Consider the following 16,435-nt stretch of genomic DNA (forward strand, 5'->3'; position numbering starts at 1 on the left):
CGTATAAATAGTTCGACTGACTGAGTCAAATGTCGAACTTCATATGAGCCGAACCTAACTGTATTTGGGATCGATCGACTCGTATAAATAGTTCGACTGTCTGAGTCAAATGTCGAACTTCATATGAGCCGAACCTAACTGTATTTGGGATCGAATGACTCGTATAAATAGTTCGACTGTCTGAGTCAAATGTCGAACTTATATATGTCGATCTTAAAACAAATAAAACCAAACAAATCATGTGTAATGTTAATGCAGTCAGCCATCATAATGCCTGTCCATAATCAAATCATGAGCTGCAGTATTCAACTGCAGGAGTCACGTTTACGTGGTGGCAAAGAATTAAATGAGTGCAAAACACACATTAACATGATTTATGCATTTAGAGCGAGGTTCGTATGGGGTTCGACGTTTGACCCCAAGTCGATCTACAGTCGTTCTTCCCGACTAAGTGGTCGTCCAAATTATTCAATCTTAGTTGGGTCAAACGTCGAACTTCGCATGAACTTATTTTGTTCAATTAAGTTCGGATCATGCGAAGTTCGACGTTTGACCTAAGGTTAGGGTTACGCCAAAGTTTGGTGGGTTTTTTTTCCCTTCCCAATGTGACATCAAAACTAAGAGCGTTAACCTAGTAGAAGGGTTACCCTACCTTCCTCAAAACAGAACCTAAATCATGGTTCTTACTAACGACTCAAGTAGACCAAACTTCATGTTCTCACCTTAAAAAGAAGCGACGCATGCGCAAGAGCACGGTAGATTTTGTTTTTCTTGCTTTGGCTTGCGTTTGTGCTTAGAGTAGATTTCGTATGACTTTGAAAAGCCATATGCGTGCCTTGCCGTGACTGTAATGTTTTCTAGTATTTTGATTGGCTGATTTTTTTTCTCGCGCAATGTGATTGGTGTGGCAGTGCCGTGACCCTAGTTTGTTGGCGTCCACGCCGTGATCATGCCGTGTTCCGGGTATTTGATTGAATGGAGACTAAATACTCGTGCAGTGTGATTGGTCCGGCGTATGTCTTGCCGTGTCACGACCGCGTTCGTGTCGTGAGCTTTTCGCAGTCATACGAAAGCCGCTGTGCTTGCGTCGCTAGTGAGAACTAGACTTGACTCACACGTGTGCCGGCGTTGAATACCGGTAATAGAGAGTTTTAGATTAGAGAGTTTTAGATTGACTTTTTTTCTCCCCGCAAACGGCAAACGTGACCACGTTTTAATCGTTTTCCTGTACTTTCCTTTACCTTTTACAAACCTTCTCACCAAAAACAAATATTCTTTTGTTTTTCTACTACTTGGACTTTTTTGCGATTCTTTTTAAGCTATTTAAAATAATTTTTAAATGGTCAACTTACGTTTCACGTTTGCCGTGAACGTAAATCTAAAGACTTTTTTTCCCGCAAACGGCAAACGTGACCACGTTTTCATCGTTTTCCTGTATTTAACTTTACCTCTTGCAAACTTTCTCACTACACACAAATATTCTTTTGTCTTTCTACAACTTGAACTTTTTTGCGATTCTTTCTCGGCTATTTAAAATAATTTTTCACTGGTCAACTGAAGTTTCACGTTTGCCGTGAACGTAAATCTAAAACCCTCTAATCTTATCATTGCGTCTGTTCTTCAAGATCCTAGGTATTCTTGTACGAGCTGTTTGTGAAGGCATCAAAGATAATAAGGGACAATCAGGTAATATGTTATATTTTTTATGCATCTTTTTGTAAGAATGTCCGTGACACAATGACGGACAATGACGGCTGCTGAGGAAACTAGGCATGGGGGGAGGGGAGGGGAGGGGGGAGCTGATGGTATTTAGGCAAGGTGTACGTAACAAAATATGGCATTTAAGGGGGGCCACCCCCCCCCCCCCCCCCAAAATAAGCTAAATAGATATTATAAAGCATTCATCTTTTTTTTTTTTTACTTACAATGCACAAAATTTCACCAGCTCTTCTGATAAAACAAAAAATGATTTTTTTCTCGCTAGCGTGACGTCACGATGAAAAACCACAATTGATTGCAAAGCTGTGGTGTTTTTTAATATAATTATTTCAAAAAGTTAGTCACCAAAAACCATGTTTTACTCTCTTTCTGGATTCGTGAGCCATTTTGTCTGTCGCTCTGTCAATTTGCAAAGAAAGAAAGAAGTGTATACCATAAGATAGTCGTTAACGTCAAACGCGAAAAATAGAAAAACCAATATACCTTCAAAAAGCCGCACTCAAACGTTTTTTTCCCGGGTCATTTAACAGCTTGCCCCATGTAGAATCAATACTGTGAATATTGTTAGAAGGGTGATAGGCACTTTAAACCTCGCTAACGTCAATTAGGGAAAACAGTTTAATTCCAGTTTTCTTGGGACACCAGGTGTCGGCAAAGATAATTCATTACGAACAACGAAAAGAATATTTTCTTAAAATAACTGACACACACCTTTAATGTCCATCGCAATATTTAAACGGAGCACTTTGTTGCATAACATATGCAAATGAAGCGATGTCACCTAAATATCCTAGTCTCGTAAAGAAGGCTACACCGTTTGTTCGTTAATGACAAGATCGACAAACATGCTTCAATCGCTCGTAAATACAACAGCAGCTCTAAACCAGACCTTCAACGCTCATAGTTCTGCCTCAAACTTGCCGTGTGAACTCTTTCTGGGCGAGGTTTTCAGTTGGGAGTCAACGACTTCATTGATCAAACTCTCCAAAGTCCTGTCAATAGTCATCAATCTGATTACAGCGCCGTTCACCGTCATCTTCAACTTGCTTGTTATTCTCGCTGTAGTTAAGAACCAAGCGTTTCGTAAAGAGCGCCTGGTCGTGTTAGGTTGTCTTGCGTGTACTGACTTTTTCTCGGGTATAATACGCCAGCCGTTGTACATCGCCAAGGAGATCTACTTTCTGAATAACACTCAGCCGAGCTGTCTCCTGGAAAAAGTCTTCTACCTCTGCGCTTATGTTACTCTCAGCGCTTCTTTTCCCCAATTAGTGGTCGTCACATACGAGCGCTATATAGCCATTACCAAGCCGTACAAATATCCAAGACGGATCACAAGCCGTAGATTAGTTTGTGCAACGGTTGTAATATGGACAGAAGTTGTACTAGAGTCGATTCTGTACTTCAACTACCCGTTTTCTGAGGATTCACTGATGTATGTTAACTTCTTTGGGATTTTTCTATCCTTGGTTATGTTCGGGTTTGTAATTTACTGTTATGTGACAATTGCCCTCGTTGTGCGAAGGCATAGAAAGCAGATTGAATGCCAACAAAGGAACATGGCAGTCAATACACTACCAAAAAATCAACGAATGCGATGCCAAAAGAAGAGTTCTATGTCAGCTGTTATCATGATAGCTCTTTTTATCGCAACGTTCATTCCTCTTCATGTATGCTATGGTTTACTGAACGCTTATGGCCACGAGATACGTAAACCGGGTCTTTATTTGTTTTTACCCCTAGCCGAGGCTCTCGCACTTATGAATTCCTTTTTAAATCCAATCATTTACTGTTTGCGAACAAATGAATTTAAACAGAAGTTATTGAGGTGTTTTGGGATACGATGGAATGAAATTCAACCGGCTACTACGTTTGCTATGGAAGATGCAGTCATTAATACGGATAGCCGCCAAGATTTTGAATAAAATGTGAAAGGAAAGAAGGAGAGTGAAAAGGAGAAAAATTACTGGACAAGAAAAGACTGAAAGTAATCGAAGAAAGAAAGATATAGAAATTGAACGAACCAACGTAAGGACTTTTAATTAGTGTCGAAATGAAAACGACTTTATACTAGTAAACTGGATTGTATTCACAAGCATCAATTCTACAGATTGAAAATGTTCACTAAATGAATAGATTTAGGGATCCAGTTAGTTAGCTGTGCCCTGACAGATCAGCCCAGAGTTTGTGTCAGGGTTTTATCTGTGAGCTATAGCTGTGCCCTGACTTAGTTCAGCCTAGAGGTTTTTTCCAGGGTTTGATCTGTGAGTTAGCCGTGCCCTGCCTTAGATCAGCCCAGAGATTGTTTCAGGGTTCAATCTGTGAGTTAGCCATGCCCTGACTTAGATCAGCCTAGAGGTTGTTTCAGGGTTCCATCTGTCAGTTAGCCGTGCCCTGACTTAGATCAGCCCAGAGGTTGTTTCAGGGTTCCATCTGTCAGTTAGCCGTGCCCTGACTTAGATCAGCCCAGAGGTTGTTTCAGGGTTCCATCTGTCAGTTAGCCGTGCCCTGACTTAGATCAGCCCAGAGGTTGTTTCAGGGTTCCATCTGTCAGTTAGCCGTGCCCTGACTTAGAGCAGCACAGAGGTTGTTTCAGGGTTCCATCTGTCAGTTAGCCGTGCCCTGACTTAGATCAAATTTACTCTCTTAGCCTTTATTGATAATAATAAGTTTTTGTTTCGATCGTCTACGTTTTATTTAACTTTATTTTTTATGATTTAGTCCTGAATTTGGTTAAGTGTATGTAGTCTACATTAAATAAAATACAAACTGATGCAGAAAAGTTGTTTCAGCGGAGTTCGTTAACATTGAAGGTTGTTTTTATTAAGAGAGAATGCTTTTCGTATTCAAGCGGTGAGCGTCAAAAACTATTTTCTTGAATAAAGGCTGTCGTACAACGCTAAAATCTTGTTATTCAGAAAGTTTAATTTGTTTGGAAGTGGAGGTGACCGATGAAAGTGGAATCAAAGTATTAACCTAAAGCAAAAATTTTATTCGAAAATGAGGTTTAGACCTTCATTTGCTTATTTCCCATACGTTTTCTATAAAAGAAAGCCTGACAAAGGCGGCTACATTGCACACAAATGCAACAAAACATCTTTGTAGAATTGAAAATACTGCTTCAAACAAGCATTTTATCATAATACATCAGTTTCTAACTGTTAAAAAAAGGTTTTGAGTGTTAACCCAAAACGAAAATTGGGATCAAAACTCATACGAAGGTCTAGTTTTTGGCGCTTTTTGCCATTATTGCTCGTTATTGAAAACAATTTCCTCTTAATACAGAAAGTAAAAGCAATCAAAAAAAAAATAGAAAATCCTACGATTAAAAAAGAAAAAAGAATAAAAGAAAAATCTTGGAAATGGGGTAGATATTGTATACTTTACTTACATCTTAAAAGGTCGACATTAACTACATTAATGGACAGTGAAAGCGGAAATTTTAACAGAGAAATGAAAAGCATCAATCTACGCCATAGAAATTGATTTTAATAGTGGGGTAAAAAACTCAACATCTAGTGACTAAATTCGCACGCAAAGTCAAGGAAATTAAGGGAAGCAAAAGAAAAAAGATGAAAATGGTTTTTCCTCACAGATGAATGAAGTAAAAAAAAAACGAACGGAAACAAGCCAGGTGATCTCGGGGAACGCGCGCAAAGGATTGTTGTAGTTGATGAGGAAGTCCTAGTTTCAGTTGTTTATCGCGAACAAGCAGCTATCATTTCACGATAATTTCATAAAAGAATTGAAACCACAACGCACCATTTGACTCATAGGTATTCGTTATAAGAATAGGTAGAATTTTAAATGTATTGCTAGACCATAACGTAGCTAGGGAAGCAAAGATTCAGAGTAATTTTTTCTGACTTCTGTCGGCATGTTTTTTTTGTTTTTTTTTTTCGATGGACCTTCTGATCAGATTTCTTCCTGCGCGATGATTGGCTGGTTTTTGATGGGCTGTCAAAACGAGAGCACCTGGAGAACGTCCACCGAGAACTACTTAGCCGAGGATGTGCGCTGATGAATGCTATGAGTTTAATGAACTTCGAAATCGACACCTACTAACTAACACGAATAGTTCAATGAGCTCTTTCGCTGCGGGTGTCGACTTTTATTCACTTTATGATTTTAACTCTTCGTTTTTTCAATCTTAAATCCTAAGTTGCGCCACAGTCATTTGCAACGCTGTCCACAGCCAATAAAAGACTGTTAAGTTGAGTTGCATAAATTCGATTTTATCAAGTATTTTCAAATTTAGTAAAACAAAAATAATTACCATAGCTGGTAAAATTAGTAAAACTATGAAGTTTGAAGGAAATAAGTTCAAAAATCGGTAAAGTATGAAGAAAAGTGCCGGTGAATTTCTTATACGTGAGAGAACGTGGGCAAATATAACTTATATGGTACTAAAAATGTTCACTGTGACTTCAAGCAGTAGAAAAAGTTTGTTTCATTTAAAAAAGGAGTTTATATTCAACGTTTTCATGCAGATGTTACTAAAACTGTCGATCTTTCCATGCACCGAACTTAATTACATCAAAGAATGCCGCCTCATTATCACCTGATATCCATTGTTTTTAATGAGTTCGGTGCATCGAAAGTTCGACGTTTGCCCTAGGTCTAAAATATTGAATATATGATTCAGCAGTGACGTGGAGACTTTTGTCAATAAATAAACATTTTGAGTGTCATTTTTGATGCCATCGTCGTCATCATTATCATCATCATTGTCATCATCATCATCATCATCATCATCATTATTATTATTATTATTGGCCAATTTAGAAACTTGGGTAACCTATAGGTCGAGTTTAGACACGCAAAGGCGCTTGGGATTGTTACAGGGGACACCTGGGCCGGGTTGTTCAAAGCTGGATTAGTGCTAATCCAGGATTAACTCTATAGGTCTTATTAAGAGTTAACCCAGGATTAGCACTAATCGGGCTTTAAACAACTGGGCCCTGCATACAAACAAATATGACAGAATGCGCAAAAAAAGATATAATAGATACAAAAATTGAAATAACTGTCACTGAGAATGATATTCCTGGCGCAAAGCTCTTCAAAAGCGTTGAAGATTGTATCTCTGTACCCTGTAACAATCCCAAGCGTTTTTTCGTATCTAAATTCGAACCAGGCTACTGCTCGTTTCTAAAGTGGTGAATTGTTATCATCATCATCATCACGTTGATATTTGTTGTGTTGTTTTTTAGCCACAAGACTGAGACCAAATCTGATCAAATTGTTTGGGCGAATCACTAGTACCGTAAGACCTTTACTAGTTTTATTCCATTAATTATCTTATTTATATTCATTAGTTACTCATGTATAATTTATGATGGTCAACACATTGTCATCTGCGATATAAAAGCCTGATTCACACGAGCATAGCAAGCGCAAACCTAAGCAATGTTCACACTTTAAACGCAAATGCAAGCAAATTAAGATACGCAAGAGCAGTAGTTTACTTAGAACTTTTTCCGCTCAGATTACGAATGACTCTGAAGTATGGTACCTTTACTCCAAACTGTACTTGATGACAGACTCGCCAGAAGATAATGAAAAGGTATTGACTATCATTAGTATCCTTAGGCACAACCATTAGTACCATGATTGATTATCGGCCAACATCACTACCATTATCATCACTACTAATTGTTTTTATTTAATTGCTATTATAGTCATTATCATCAATTGTCATCGCTTCAATTATCATCTTTAGTCAACATCATAATCATCATCGATGATGACAGTCACTATCACCTCTACCACTACCACTACATCATTTCTATAATCATCATCATCAATATCACCACTACCATTATTAACACCTCCAACACCAGAACCATCATCATTTATAAATCATCATCACTATCATCACCATTACTATTACCACAGCTACCATCATCATGAATGTCATCATCATCATCATCATCGACGCTATTACCTTTACCACCAGCATCACTTCATTTATAATCATCACTATCATCACTATTAACATTATCACAGCTACCATCATCATGAATGTCATCACCATTATCATCATCGCTATTACCTTTACCACCAGCATCACTTCATTTATAATCATCATCACTATTAACATTACCACACTTACCATCATCATCAATGTCGTTATCATCATCACCAACACAACTACAATCATCATCAATGTCGTCACCATCATCACCACCACAACTACCATCATCATCAATGTCGTCACCATCATCACCAACACAATTACCATCATCATCAGTGTCATCATCATCATCATCACCACCACAACTACAATCATCATCAATGTCGTCACCATCATCATCACCACAACTACAATCATCATCAATGTCGTCACCATCATCATCACCACAACTACCATCATCATCAATGTCGTCACCATCATCACCACCACAACTACCATCATCATCAATGTCGTCACCATCATCACCACCACAACTACCATCATCATCAATGTCGTCACCATCATCACCACCACAACTACCATCATCAATGTCATCCCCATCATCATCACAACTACCATCATCATCAATGTCGTCACCATCATCACCACCACAACTACCATCATCAATGTCATCCCCATCATCATCACAACTACCATCATCATCAATGTCGTCACCATCATCACCACCACAACTACCATCATCCAAGTCGTCACCATCATTACCATAACCATTGCAACAACAGATTGTTTCTTTTTTATTTATAAAATACCCCTTTGTTCTAGGGACTAAATTTCCTCATTAAAGCACATCGCATCAGTTCTCAGGCACCGAGTTGGGAGAGCGACGTAACGAAGTTCCAAGATGCTATCAACATGACTCTGAACTTAGCTGAAGGTAAACTTGCTGTACAAATCAATACAGGAAATGAGAAAATAGATTCTTTATAAAGATGCGACCATTCATGTTCGCATAAGAATGTTAAACTTAACTTGGGTCAGGAATAAGAAAGGGATTACATTACTCTCGTTGCCACATGGCTCGATATTCCAATTTGGTCTACGACTTTACAACCTTTTGTATTGGTAAACCCAGAAATATCCTCCTGTTGATCAGACTTGGTGCAAGGCTAACACTCAGATCAAATTGGAATTTAGTGTGGTAGGTTTTGCGGAGGAAGGAAAACGGAAGAACGCGTAAAAAAACTCTCGAATGAAGGTACAGGCGTAACACACTCAATCTCGTACCCAGAGCCTGCGTTTCTTCTGGCCTGCGGTGAAGAACGAGGGCTCTGGCATAATCCACTTTTTAAGACCAGGATTTCTTGGACTTCCGGTATAACAGCGCACGCCAAAGACTTGCCAAAAACTTTTTAAAAAGATTTTCCCGATTTTTAATTTTTACTATGATTTTTACTTTGATTTTGACTTCGATTTAATTTTTACTTCGCTTATTTTGACCGTTTATATCTCACTTTCCGAAAATTGCGCATGCGCCAAAATATGGATTATGCCTGAGCTTTCGTTCTTCGCCGCAAGCCAAAAGAAACGCAGGCTCTGGGTACGAGATTGTAACACACTCTACTCACATATAGTGAGTCCAGGAATCGATCCCAAGAGCCCCGCTGAGGTCAGAGGCGAGAGTAGTGATGTTATGGCACTCTCGATTCCATGACCTGACTTAGATCTGCTCAAGTTTAACTCAATACCCTTGCAAACCTATTTGCATTCTGTCATTTTTTTCACAAGTTTATACAGACGTGAGCAAGAAAAAATCTGACCCTGCACAAGCCATCCAACTGCTGTCATCTGCTAAGCTTATACTGAAACAGCTTATTGCTAAGGCAACGGTAAGTGTTTTAAAATCATCTTATGTGTAGGTTAAAACCACCTCAAGCAGCACGATGTAGCGACCTGTATAAAGCGATCGGCCCTGCAGGATGCAGCAACCTGTAGAAAGCGATCGTCAACGTCTTGCAAGCGACCAGTTTGCAGTCATAAGCAACAAACATGATTCATATAATATTTGCACAAGGAAAACAAAGGGTTAAGCATTGTTACTTAATTGAAGAAGCTAAAAGCTTCTGCCATATTTTTTTTCCTTTCATATTTACTATTATGATGGCAAATAGTAATATATTCTCACTGAAGCCATTATCACGTCGTAGTATGATTAAGTTATGGGGCGAGATCCGCTCCTTGTCCCAGACAATACAACGAGATGGTATATATCCAAACTCCACTCGTAAAAGTGCGTAATAATTAATCCAGTAGTAATATGCCAACCTTTATTCTTGCTATGCTTAACCCCATATACCCAATACTCAAAAACCCACATCCAATACTCAAAACCCACATCCAATACTCAAAACCCACATCCAATACTCAAAACTTAAAGCATAATGCCGGCTAATAATTCCACTTTATTATATGGCAAGGTAATTTCACGCGCTATGATTGGTCAATTAGCGGTCCATAACTTACGGTACGGACCGAAAAATGAAATGGTTCACTTGGTGTACGTACTTATGATCTTTTAAAACATTCAAATCTTTATCAAAAAAATATATTTCTGGATGAAAATCGTCGGAAAACCTTCAATAAATAATTAAAGATAACTGAAAGTCACTGGCATTTAATGTAAAACTTATCAAACAAGCGACAACTCTTTCATACAAGCGAAACTCTTTCGATCAAGGCTCTACACGGCACTAGTTGAGCGATTTTGTACGACTAGAAAAAACTAGAAAAACTATGCTAAAGCTAAAACTATGTCAAACTACGAACTAAAGGGTGGTGAACAGCGGCTAATTCAGTAAATGAAATAAAGATAGGTTTACATGTAGAATTAACGTAAATTTGTTATTTCAGTGAGCTAACAACGTCCAGTTTGAATTTATCTGAATCGATCGGGTGAAGAAGCCAGTAGCTTCTTTCGTAATCGTTTTAAGCCTTTTTCTAGGCTCATCCGCTCTTGAAGTATTTCCATATTTCAGTAATATTTCACCCCCACTTGAATTTGAATGTATTTTTAGACGGAGAGTTGGCAGTACCTTTTTTAATTGAGTCGAAAGTGTGTCGTCTTCATGACTTCAGCCATTGTGCATATGGCGGCCTGCTTCAAACAGTCAAAACGTTGAAAATTGACGAAAACTATCCATGTTCAGCCAGCCGTAATTTTCCAAAGCTTCTCATTCATTTCTGGAGACAGTTTTTGAGGTTTTTTTTCTCAATGAAAGGCAGGAAAACAAACGGAAGGCTGTAGTATTTTTCATCTTGGTTGTGAATATCTTGAAGTTTGAAGTACGACAGTTTTCTTCTCAATCTCGTGTTGAGTTCTTGAGGTCTTCTTTTGATGCCTTTTTTTTGCTTTGCATTTACATGTTTTGCAAAATAAAGCCTCACTTTTGTTAACTAGTATTTCAGAAAACTTTAAACTTTAGCTAAATTCTTTCAAAGTAAACTAAAACTTCGCCTTTTGAGCGACTCAAACACTACATGACTTTTGGCACGTACAGGAAGCCCTTCCAATGCAGTTCTCGTTTGACATGCGCTGTCAACTTTACTTTTTGTTGCTTCGCCTCTATTTTATCTCAATGCCTTGCCATATAATAAATATCTTATTTAACCTCGTTTGCTCGGTCCGTACCGTAAGTTATGGATCCTCGTTTTCTCCACTTTTTTATGGCCCGCGCGCTACGCGCTTGGGCCATAAGGCAGTGGAAAAAACTCGGTCCATAACTTACGGTACGGACCTCGCACTCGGTTAATAAGATCTATATCCACTACTCAAATATCCTGTATAATCGGTGTAAAATCGGCGCTGGGACATGTGACCAAAGGAACAAAGCCCAACGAAGGGGTGGGACCCTCCAAATCCATTACACGATAAATGAAAACCTAGGAGACCCTAGGCAGGGACCCCCCCTTTCGTTGACTCAGTCTCTGAACTTGGTCCAGAATAGAGGCACTGAGCAGACCCCCCCAAGTCAACGAAGAAAGTGGGAGGGAACCGTGAACAAATAACAAAAAGTGCGCGAAAAAAACGTGGAAGTATTGGCGGTCACAGAGTGCACATTCTGAATAGCCATCATGAACTTCTTAATCCCCTAATCACGACACTTAACATATTCTAATTCCCTCGTGGTTTACACAGTTTTGGAATGAAATGTTTACGAAAACGCATCAACTCATGGCCGGTAAATTAAATGCCCTGGGATGGACTCCAGAATTTAAGCCCATTTGAACCCGAAAATTCTGTATTTCGAGCACGAATATCGAAGTCTGCGTCTTGCCGAGCTCCTTGAACTCTAGGCACACAAATATTCTCAAGTTTTCTCGTGAGCTAGCCGAGTTCCCTGAACTCCAAGTACAAAACATTATCAAGTCGTCTTGTGAGCTAGCCGAGTTCCCAGAACTCCAGGCACAATATTCTCTGTCTGCTTCCTAGAAGTCGCCAAGCACGCCACGTGAGCTCTCAGTACAAATGATATCTTTGAAATTCTCTTTGCACCGGTAAAACAAAACAAATGGAGCACAACAAACCTAAACTTTGTCCCACAATACCTGCCGTCAGCATAAACGCCTCAAGTCCCGCCTGTGTTTCATCAGCATGCATAGAGCACTAGAATGTTGGCTTATGGATGGTGGTGGTGGTGGGGACAGCGAGCAAAATTCGTCCTTCGAAGCTTCAAACGACGTTAATTGACTTAATTTATACTGCTTGGTGATAATTTATTCAGTGAGAATAGCAGTAGTGCTAAAACTACTCGTACGTATGCGATTAGTTCTTTGTTCGTTTATCTCCTTGTTTGCAAATAGTTTGCTTGCTGGCTTGCTTGCTTGCTTGCTTGCTTGCTTGCTTGCTTTGTTTGTTTTTTGTTTTTTTTTGTTTTTGGTTTGTTTCTTTGTTTGCTTGTTTGTTTGCTTGCTTGTTGGTCTGTTTCCTTGTTTATTTTTACTAGCTAATTTGTTAGTTTACGACTTTTATTTCATCAGTGATTATCACATTTCACAGTGTGGGGTCTGTGCGCAGCTTTCCTCATATTTTCATTATGCAAAACCCTCCTATTGTTAATTTCAATCGATTCTTTGCTTCAGAAACACCACACCGATTCCGTGACAGGCGAGATAAAACCCGAACTATTAGAAGGAGTTCAGGAACTGAACATTAAGCTTACTTCCATCGTAGAAACAATAACAGTCTTAAAATCTTGATCATCTAAGACGTCGCTACTTCTGGCGCTAATGACGTAACTCAGCTCAAAGACCTTCCATTAGCAGCACAAAAGATGCCTTAGATATAATCCCGTCATCATTTATTTCTTATCCAGTGTAATCAATGTGAATTAATTTTTTAAGCCAAGTTAAACAAGTCCTTACTGATACAACAGTTTTTTTCGTTGGGTTAATCAGATCGTGGGTGCTTCTCCATCCATCGTCTTTCTCTCAATGCGCTACTAGTAATGGTAGCTTTACACACAATTGTTCCTGTCACCCTCAGTCAAGCACATTTGTCGTACTTATGCTATACAAGTGCAAAAATAAAGACTGCTTTGACTTTTGTGTCAGTTTTGCTGAGCCCATATTTAAAAATTTTAAACGACGAGACCACAACATCTTTGAAGTATTGTGAATGGACATTTTCATCGCCCTTGTAGACGAGTATTGCTCTCTTGGTCAAGTATATATTTTATTGTATTAAAGCGTTGAGCTGTATAATTATAGTGGAATACTGTTTGTTCTTTATAATTCCACCACCTGGCTACTTGCATCTCATTACAACACCATCTGACTGAGCTTAGTAACACTGTTCTCTTTCCTTCTTCTTCTGCTGAAAACCAGATCTTCATACTCATTTTCTCGGGAATGATTAAGTAAGAACCATTGAAAGTTTTATTTTTCCTTTGAAACAAGTAGACGATGGCTCTGGAAATTGCTTACTGCAGGCTTGTATTGAAGCGACCCAAACTCTTATTTGGTAAGTAAAAGTCCACGAATGAAAATTCTAATACGTCAAGTCAAGAAATAACAGTTTAAGCTTCTTCGATTGTCATATATAAATTGCATGTTCACCTTGGATTATGACTGAGTTTTGTATTTAGAAAATCAAGGCAAAAATATAACTCGAACGTGGAAAAACGCAGAACTTATCCGCGTGACCGTATCATGGATAATTTGGACAAAGAATGGCTTTATACTTTAGGTCTTCGTCGAAAAACATGTCCAACGTACCTGTTTTGTACCTTATTCCGTAAACAATCTAAATTTATCCTGTAACATAGTATTATTTTCAACCGGAGGGATAAATTTTTTTTTTTCGATTTGCTGATATTGCGTAACAGCCCGAACCTTTGCACCTGCAACCGAACGAATGATTCTTCATTTTTCTTGTTTCCTTGCAATAACATCTTTGCCTTTAGATTATTGTTCCTCTAGTTCTTAGATCAACGTTAATCTGTGCTTTTTTTAACAGTTTTAACTTTTACAAGTAAATCTTTTTTTTTCTCTCAATTTTTATAGTTAATATTTAGATTTTTGGAACCTATTTTCTGGGTTAGAAGAACAATAAATATGTTCAATTTAGTTTAGTAAATTTAACATCCCATATAGTTTTAACTTGTTTTGTTCGTATTTGCTTTATTATTATTAATAGAATCATATTATTATTATTATTATTATTATTATTATTATTATTATTATTATCTGTCCTCGACCATGCCTGCGTAAATTCACACACAATATTTTCATTTCTTGGCCCGTCCGTTTTTTTCAACTAGTTTTTCCTTCCCATCTACGTGAAGTTTGTAAAAATAAAACTTTCAAATAAGTGCATACATGGTAAAGGTAACACGGATTGATTTGTGTATTTTTAAAATCGACTGTACAAACTTGCTTATACGACTGTAAGTTCAGCTAAAACTTGCCTCAAGGATATTGCAATACGTATACTTTTAATTATGTGTGAGGGAAAAGTCGTCCGTGTCATCATTCTTAAAATAAGGGGGTCAGATGAATATTGTCCCCTGATGATCCATCTTCGATTGGTTTTTTTTTTCCAGTTTCCTTCAATTTCATGTGCAAACTAGTGATAAATCAGCTTCTTGCAAACGCCCGAAGTTAATATCTTTAAGGCAAGACAAATCGAACATATACATAATGTTTTTCTACATACAAGTGGCAACTCATATTAAACAATTTTTCTAATATATAGTGCGAAAGAAAATAAGAGTTTAGCACTATTCGAGAATAGACAGACTGAAGATTCCTGCTTTTTCCCTCTCTCCCACTACAACGGCAAAATTTCATCGTCTTTCTCCGTCATTTCGCTTTAAACATTACTCGTAAACGTCTCAACCACCAAATATTCCTTTGGTTTTACTATCCTTTTACTGGCTGGTTCGCCTGTACCGTAACGAGAATCTTTAACTCTCTATAATCTTCAGTCCAATTGACTAGTTTAGAATCGATTTTTACTACGGGAAGAAAACCGAAAACATCGGAGAAAAAACTTGAACACAGGAGATAGCCAACTACATCTCTACTCACATTACACCAATGCCAGCAGGATTAAGGATCGATATTCAATATAACCAGTCCTTCAATTTAGGATTACAAGATTTTGGTTGGGATGAATGGATTGTAACGCTTCTTACTTGTGTCTGAAGATGCACTCTTCTTCCACAATTTTCTCAATCAAGTAAAGCAATGGTTGGCCTAATATGTTTGGCTTTGGCTTCAACCCAGGCCTTAATTAAACGAAAATTAAATTAATATATTGTTTGACTTGCTTTCAATACCCAGCGACTATAGTTTTGTACTGCTTTTTGCTTGAATTTTCCGTTTCGCTGTATTATTTTATTAGCACCGATTCTAGCCTCTGCCCTTTTTTTTCATATAATTTATATATTTTCCCTGGATTTAATTTTATCGAGCACTTATCTAATGGGCTCCCTGTTACTTACGACCGAATTACTAATATCTTGTGTGACTACGCGGTTCCTAATAAATATAGTACGCGGGGGTCTTTGTTTTTTGTTTGTTTTTTTTTGTTTTTTTTTTTTAGATTGCTTAACGTCCGCTGTAAATAGAAAAAAATAGAAATTGTTAGGATAGGCGCTTTTATGGGTGAAAGAAGAACGAGGCCCTCGTTTGTTGTGAAGTTCACAGGGAAATCTATCAATTTCCTGCCCTTCAAGCCACGTAAAACATCTTCTCTTGCTTTAATGGCAAGCTTTCGTCAATTGGATCATCTTGAGTTAAAGGCTAGCTACTAGCCCTCATGGCTAGGTTAGGACAGGACATAACTAGTCTTATTATACTATTCTACCCTCAACGTGTGGGAATTGGGGGGGAAATTATGTTATGGAATTAGGTCATAAGGCAATCAATCAAGGTTGTATATCGTGGAGCTCCTGCGAAACTTACAGAACCCCTGTCCGAAACTTAACATGTCATTCTAGAATATCTTTTTATCTGATAGATATCATTTTTTTTTGCGCGACTCGTAAAACTGATCAGAAATGGCGCGTTTTATTCCGCAGTTTATTGCGTCTTGATGTTCTCCGAGTTTGGTCTGACACGAATCAAGCCGGCCTAAATTTCCTGCAAAAAGTCCCAAAGCATACCAAATACTAACGGGGGTACAAAACATCTAAGACTTTGGATATTTTGAATTAAAAATCCTTATTTTATGGATATTTTAGATTTATATAGCGCCATTTCTATATGGATATATCAAAGGCGCTTTTACATGTATATTATCGT

General features: G+C 38.1%; 2 protein-coding genes across 2 annotated transcripts in view; one reads left to right on the forward strand and one right to left on the reverse strand.

Annotated features, from left to right (window-relative positions):
- LOC116299360 (tetratricopeptide repeat protein 27) overlaps positions 1–13,234 on the forward strand; it is a 31,211-nt gene extending 17,977 nt beyond the window's left edge. The window contains exons 26-31 of the mRNA XM_089040892.1: positions 1,626–1,686; positions 6,930–6,982; positions 7,205–7,282; positions 8,456–8,567; positions 9,419–9,519; positions 12,770–13,234. Coding sequence (XP_088897018.1) covers positions 1,626–1,686; positions 6,930–6,982; positions 7,205–7,282; positions 8,456–8,567; positions 9,419–9,519; positions 12,770–12,886 — 522 coding nt within the window. The 3' untranslated portion in view covers positions 12,887–13,234. The remainder of the gene's footprint in view (positions 1–1,625; positions 1,687–6,929; positions 6,983–7,204; positions 7,283–8,455; positions 8,568–9,418; positions 9,520–12,769) is intronic.
- Positions 13,235–16,264: 3,030 nt separating this feature from the next.
- Positions 16,265–16,435, reverse strand: part of LOC148905219 (mucin-like protein) — a 5,361-nt gene continuing 5,190 nt past the window's right edge. Inside the window, exon 10 of the mRNA XM_089024358.1 lies at positions 16,265–16,273. Coding sequence (XP_088880484.1) covers positions 16,265–16,273 — 9 coding nt within the window. The remainder of the gene's footprint in view (positions 16,274–16,435) is intronic.

Source organism: Actinia tenebrosa, unplaced genomic scaffold (assembly GCF_029948245.1).
Source record: "Actinia tenebrosa isolate PJP-AT-01 unplaced genomic scaffold, QUT_ActTen_1.0 PGA_scaffold8__29_contigs__length_14323225, whole genome shotgun sequence".
NCBI classification, from domain to species: Eukaryota; Metazoa; Cnidaria; class Anthozoa; order Actiniaria; family Actiniidae; genus Actinia; species Actinia tenebrosa.